The sequence below is a fragment of the Phoxinus phoxinus genome (genome assembly GCF_949152265.1).
Source record: "Phoxinus phoxinus genome assembly, chromosome: 13".
Taxonomy (NCBI): Eukaryota; Metazoa; Chordata; class Actinopteri; order Cypriniformes; family Leuciscidae; genus Phoxinus; species Phoxinus phoxinus.
The window spans coordinates 30860245-30867595 of record NC_136888.1 but is presented as its reverse complement, the minus strand read 5'-3'; the positions used below and the strand labels follow the sequence as shown (position 1 = coordinate 30867595).

The 7351-nt window shown below is 36.5% G+C and overlaps 1 protein-coding gene across 2 annotated transcripts in view; it reads right to left on the bottom strand.

Moving 5' to 3' along the window:
- jmjd1ca (jumonji domain containing 1Ca) overlaps positions 1–7351 on the bottom strand; it is a 74197-nt gene that overhangs the window by 41820 nt on the left and 25026 nt on the right. For both annotated transcript variants that reach the window (XR_013800062.1, XM_079633366.1), the window contains exon 3: positions 2960–3073. Coding sequence is in view for 1 of the 2 variants with exons in the window: in XM_079633366.1 (XP_079489492.1) it covers positions 2960–3073 (114 nt within the window). In the remaining variant the exon portion in view is untranslated. The remainder of the gene's footprint in view (positions 1–2959; positions 3074–7351) is intronic.

Genomic DNA, 7351 nt, shown 5'->3' with positions numbered 1-7351 from the left:
CACAGGCAGCTGTACATTGACAGGCTCAGTATTTCTATTAAATACACTACACATAATGTATATGTACACTACCGGTCAAATAAATGCTTTTCTTTTTAACTTTCTATTCATCAAATAATCCTGGAAAAAAAAGGATTGTGGTTTCCACAAAAATATTAAGCAGCACAACCATTTTAAACTGTGATAATAATAAGAAATGTTATTTGAGCATCAAATCATCATATTATAATGATTTCTGAAGGGTCATGTGACACTGAAGACTGGAGTAATGATGCTGAAAATCTTGCAGGAATAAATTACATTTTAAAATATACTAAAATAGCTATTTTAAATTGTAATAGTATTTCACAATATGACTGTATTTTTGATCAAATATATGCAGATGTTGGTGAGCAGATTTTTTTTTTCAAAAACATTAAAAAAATCTTACCGAACTTTTGAAAGGTGGTGTAAACTATATTCTGAAAACACATACTACACAAATAATACCGCAAAATACTGACAATATTACATATAAACTCTACAGAATATAGTCAGAGAACATCCTCTGAAGACTTAGATGATAAGCCTTAGTTTCAATACTGTTCTGAGTTTCATAATTTATATAGAAATATTATTATAGAAATGTACATTCCTGTGTTTACATCACAATGATGTTTTCCAACAGTACTTCCCCTGAAAAGTTACAGTAAATTGACTTTCAGCCGTTTTGTGAATATAAATCTAATTATGCAAAAGGTTTTATCACATTTTTTTCATTGCCATGAGATGAAATGATAATTTGCAATTAAACAGACTGTCTGACTCTGGGATATACATTCCCAAAGGCACTTTCACAAACACTCACCAATTCTACAAACACAGACTAATTAAACCAGTAATGACTGGGAAATGTCATCATACATCACACTTTTATGAGGAGGTCTGAGAAAGCAGTGACACAAATCTCATCTTTAGCAAAAATTTAACACTTAGAGCAAACAAGAGAGACACTGGACATAGCGGTTTATTAAATATGATGGTTGACGTTAAATAAAATTCACTCTATTATTTTTTTCAGCATTAACTGAAGCGAGATGAGAAAAGGCTAAACGGATTCTTATTTAATGCTCTAAAATATAGCTGTACATATCTTTATATTTTCATTCTTTTTTATTATATTGCAGTGATACTTCAGGGCCTTATAATGATATTTTATGAATGCGTTTCATTCATTCATGTCATAAAAGCCTTTATGTCTAAGTAGATCAATAGCTCACATCTCCCAGAACAAGACAATGACTTGCCCTAAAGGAAAGCTTCTTCCTCTTTGTAACGGTCACCAGCTGGAGTGCCCTTGAGAGCCACCAGAGGGCAGTCCACATCAGACTATTATCACTCCCTCACAAACTACATTTCCCATAACTCACTGCCCGATTGCATTCACCTGTGTCTCATTACCCTGTTAGTCTCAGCCTATTTATACCATGTTCACTCATTCACTCACTGTGAAGTTTTGTATATTGTTGCACTGCATTTCTGAGCGATTTCCCTGGTTTCATGTCGCTTGGTTTTTGGGTTTCTTGCCTGTTCCGTGGATTTAGTGGTGGGCAGGTTGAGGCTTCGAGAAACATTGAAACAGTTGAAGCAAATGTGCCATATTGTGTCGATGCTTCGAAACAATCCAACACCCGTCTCAACGGTGACACCTAGTGGTCACTTGCAGGTGTTGATCTGAAACAACCTTGACAACGAGCCATTCAAAAATGTGTTGTTTTTATTATTATTGTATTTTCTACTATGTGAAGCTTGTAACCTGTAGGCTCCTCACTGTGCATAATGTTATTTTTATTTATCTATCTATCTTAATCTATCTATGTATGTGTGGTCTGTTCCCGACCCTGTCAATCAAACGCTGATTCGGCGGACCATGCCACCTGTCGAAACACTTGTGAAACACTCCGAAGCTTCATTTAGCCGTAGTCACGTGACATGGGTGTTTTGAATCACGCTTCGGATCAGTGTTTCGAAACATCTGCGCTTCAGGATCTCGAAAAGCTTTGGAACATCAGTTTCGCGTCAGCCATCCCTAAGTGGATTACCCCTGCCTGTTTTGTTTGTTTGTTTGTTTGTTTGGACTGCCTACCTGTGTTTTGACCTATTGCCTGTATATTGGATTACGTGTCTGGATTGCCCCTTAATTAAAGCTGCATTTGGATCTCAACCTTCGTGTCTAGGAGCAGTTCGTAACAATCTTTATACATCTTAACAAAAGTTTGTATATGTACTAGTGGCCGGTAATTTAAAGGGTTAGTTCACCCAAAAATTACAATTCTGTCAGTAATTACTCACTCTCATGTTGTTCCAACCCCAACTTTCGTTTATCTTCAGAACACAAATTAAGATATTTTTGATGAAATCTGAGAGCTGTCTCACTCCTCCATAGGCTGCTAGGTAATTGATATCTGCCAGCCCAGAAAAGTTAGTAAATACATCGTTAAAATAGTCCAAGTGACTACAGTGGCTCAACCTTAATTTTAATCAAGCGACGAGGAATACCTTTTGTGTGCAAAAACGAAACAAAAATAATGACTTTTATTCAACTATTCATTTTCTTCTGTGTGGGCCTCTGAGTGAGTTCACGTCGTGTAACAGCGCAGCGCTTCTGGGTTGTACGTCAGAACGTAGGCTCACTATTGGCCGACGCTGGTCATGTGTGTGATGCGTGTGATGCTGGCCAAAAGTGAGCCGGACTATTTTGAACGATGAACGAAAGTCTTACGGGGTTGGAACAACATGAGGGTGAGTAATTACTGACAGAATTTACATTTTTTGGGTGAACTAACCCTTTAATCACACTGTGATACAATGAATGCCAGTCATGCATACATACAAATCCAATAACAAAGCCCCTCGACACACACACACACACACACACACACACACAAACCCGAATTATAATAATAACTTGCGCACACACCTCGAATGGCTGGAGCTCCTCCTTTTCTGTGTAGAACTCCAGCTGTCTGTCAGAGATGAACTCCACGACCGACAAGCCTCCCACGCATGACTGACCAATCAGAGGCTGGAATCTCTGTAAAGCAAAAGATCACATCCAATCAGTGTACTTCATCAGAAGACAAACTTTTTCAAGGCAAGTGTGTTCATCATTTTAAACATTATTTTTAAACAAGTTTTAAAATATATATTTCAAGGTAAAAAGTATTCTTTAGAAATATCATGAATTATTTAATTCATACATTTTATAAAGTTTTTTGGCAGTCACATTTCACAAAAAGAGTCAAATGATCTGATATTTCAAGAGCTTTTATACTTGACACATAGGCTTAAAGATCTTCCCTATGATATAATTTCCTGTTTGATCATTTTTATGCTTGTTTGTGCATTTGGACCATTGGACTTATTTGGTTGCACCATGTGAGGTTAATTAATAAGTTTTTTTTAAATTATTAAGCTTTTTTCTTTATTATGATATCAGGATAGTAGTATCACCACCACTTAAAATAAAAAATAATAATAAGAAATTTACTTAAAATCAGAAATTAACAACAAAAACTATAGAAATAAGTGTCATGTCATTGATCTATGCGCTATATAGCGTTGAGCTGGTAAATTACATACAGTACATATACAGTAAAGCATGTTCAACAATATCATGTACGTGAAATAAGTGCTGCTCTTTTGAACCTTTTAATCATCAAACAATCTAGAAAAAAATGTATAACGTTTCCACAAAAATATTAAGCAGCACAACTGTTTTCAATTGTGATAATAATAAGAAATGTTTCTTGAGCAACAAATCAGCATATTAGAATGATTTCTGAAGGATCATGTGACACTGAAGACTGTAATGATGCTAAAATTCAGCTTTGCATCACAGGAATAAATTGCATTTTAAAATATGCTAGAATTAAAAAGTTATAAAAAAAAATTGAGCATAAGTTAAAGTAAGCAAAGCTCCATACTGCAGAATTGACCTGTGTGTGTGTGTGTGTGTGTGTGTGTGTGTGTGTGTGTGTGCGCGTGTGCGTGTGCCTGTGTGTGTGAGTGTGTGTGTATGCAAGCAAATATCTTGTGAGAATTCTGTTAAACTCTCATTGATCAAGTCATATTTTCTATGCATGGTTTCTATTTATATAAATACTAGGCCAGCACACTCAAAGTTTCCATGTCTGGCTGCCTGGGTGTGTGTGTGTGTGTGTGTGTGTGTGTGTGTGTGTGTGTGTGTGTGTGTGTGTGTGTGTGTGTGTGTGTGTGTGTGTGTGTGTGTGTGTGTGTGTGTGTGTGTGTGTGTGTGTGTGTGTGTGTGTGTGTGTGTGTGTGTGTGTGTGTGTGTGTGGACGAGTAATGAGAGGATGTGCGAGTCTCTCTCTCTCTCTCTCTGTGTGTGTGTGTGTGTGTGTGTGTGTTCATGTAAGCCAATGCATATTATGCAACACAACAATTTTCATGTCTCTGCAGTATGCTGAAGTGAAATCTAATCTAAATGTGGCCACAGTGTTACGGGATGTGCGTGTGTGTGGGTCAGGTTTTGCTTACATTGTGGGGACCAAATGTCCAGCCAGCGTGGATGACTTAAACATAATAAATGTCCTAATGAAAATGCAAAATAGTTGAGGGTAAGGTTTATGTACAAAAGATAGAAAACATCATTAGCTCAGTATAAAAACAACAGATGTCAATGGAAAGTCCCCAAAATTAGAAAAAATAAAGTTTTTTTGCAGAGGTTATACATGTGATGACTTCTGAGGAGCCAAACATCAGTCAACCAAAACCTCAATTCACTGTGTGTGTGTGTGTGTGTGTGTGTGTGTGTGTGTGTGTGTGTGTGTGTGTGTGTGTGTGTGTGTGTGTGTGTGTCTCATAAACCATGAGCTGGAGGGTAAGGGGACAAACAGAACGTGTGTGAGCTATTTTTAGACACTACTGTGTGCAGTGCACTCACATACACTCTGTCGCACACACCACACAGTTACACACGTTTACCGCACTGTGGTTTGAGACTCTGTTCTGTCAGTGAGGCATACAGAGAGAAAGGACAAACATTCTTTTGCAGAAACAGCATAACGACTTCATTAAGACACAAATCTGTGCACAATAAACACATTTAATGCATGCGCGCACTAACAGCTAAACTACCACAATTCTGCTTCTAGAAATATATAAATTATTTTTTTTATTTTTTTTATTCTAATTTAAATTACTATACGTAACAGAATCCAAGGTTTTACCAGATTTAATTTTGTGACTGTTGACATTTGCTATACAGTTTACTATTTTATTAATAAAAAAATCCATCACACCAGTTATTGGTCAGTTAGAAATAATCAACATTCACACATTTCTAATTTTTCAAAAGTTTTAAATTTTTTTTCGGAATTACATTCACGTTCAAAAGTTTTTGGTCAGTAAGACCAAAGTAGAAAGTATTAATACTTTTTCCCCCAGAAAGGACATTTTATCAAAGGTAACAGTAAAGACATTTATAACTCATAGTAATAAATGTTTCTTGAGCAGAAAATCAGCATATTAGAAAGATTTCTGAAGGGTCATGTGACACTGAGACTGGAGTAATGATGCTGAAAACACAGGAATCACAGGAATAAACATTTTAAAATATACTACAATAGAAAACATATCAAATTGTAATAATATTTCACAATATTACTGTTTTACTGTGTTTTTAATCAAATAAATGCAGCCTTGATGAGCACTTTTACATTAAAAAAAATCTTACAACCCCAAACTTTAGTGTTGTCAAATGCATATTTTAAGAACTGTATGTCACATTTCCCATCATTAATTTAAATATGTGTAATATATCAGCATATATTGCCAGTATATTGTCCTTCATCCGCTCTTTGCAGCAGATATCAGTGTTGGCTATTAAAAATCCCTATCGGTCGATCGCTAATGAAAATCATTAATGTATTGTGTAAGGTGTCCATGCGAGAATAAACCAGTGTCTGGAGTGTGATATTACAAAGGCTGCGGTGAGCCATAAAACGAAGTCAAATGAATCTAGTCTAATCATAAACTTAAATGAGATCCACTCCACCTTCAGTCCATGCATGTCTGTTTAATAACTCACACACCATTTCCTATCATGCTGGGAAGCGGGAACTTTCCACTGACTATCATTTTTATAGTGAACTACTGATATTTTCTACCCCAACCCTAAACGTACTCACAGAAACCCTTTCTGCAGACAATATGCCCGCCCCAATACCACACTTGCAGTCTTTGAACCTTGTCACTTGTCTAAACGTATTTCCTATATTTGGCCTAAAAGTATGTAGTACTTTTGATGACCTGATGGGACACACTTGCAACAGTGTGTTGTAAAAATGCTAGTACATTTTTTACAGATCTTTATTTACACATTTTGATTTTCACTACTTTGCCCTTTAAAATAAACCTCTAAATGTCCAGTAGTTCCTATGTAACAGGCAACACAATTCAATTGTGGTGCTTCTAATTAAGTGATAAAGGCAACACTTTGTTTTACTGCCAAATTAAAGCTACAATATGTAAAAATCGCTTGCACAGTGTGATATATTTCATGCAGTACTTACAATATCCCAAAAGTTCCCAAAGATTTTTAATTTCAGAGAAATTCCAATTTTAAATAATGGCTCGTCCCTGTTCACTTGTCGCCTGTCAATGACGTAATATTCGCGTTATCCCTGGTTTTCGCTCGTACTGCCATAGTAAGCATGGCGACAGACGTGGAGAACAGCGTTACGTCTAGCGGCACACTCACGCTGTTGTTGTTTCGTTCAAACATTATGGACCATGGCAAGCAGACTTTGGGACAAAAGGAGAACTAAAACGAGGATGAATATCAGCGTGGCGTTTTCAAGATGCCGAGAGCTCCACGTCCGTGACAAACTTCAACTTGACTAGACGCCACTCTTGCATGTACTTTATTAGACAGGTGAGCAAATGCACATAAAACTAATTAATGTTATATAGCTCAACATGATGAAATGTTAGAATATGATCAGTATGTTATTCTAATGTTGATCTAGCTTACTGCTAGTCTCATACAGACAAACTAACACATAGAATAACATTATAACTTTCAACACACTCAAATGCAGTTTAGTGTGATAGTGTAGAGCGAGTGAAACAGCGCTGCGTTACCTCACAAGTTTCATTCATCTAATAAACGGACCTGTGTGAGTATTATTCAGCACTTGCAGGTAGTTCTGTAGAATGAAATGTCCTTAGTCCTTTATATCCAGGGACTCACGTGTGGCGCTGATATCTGTCTCTCATTAGCAATCACGCCCTGCTTCATACCACAGGCGTGTTAAAACATCAATGTATTCACTCATAAACATTATTA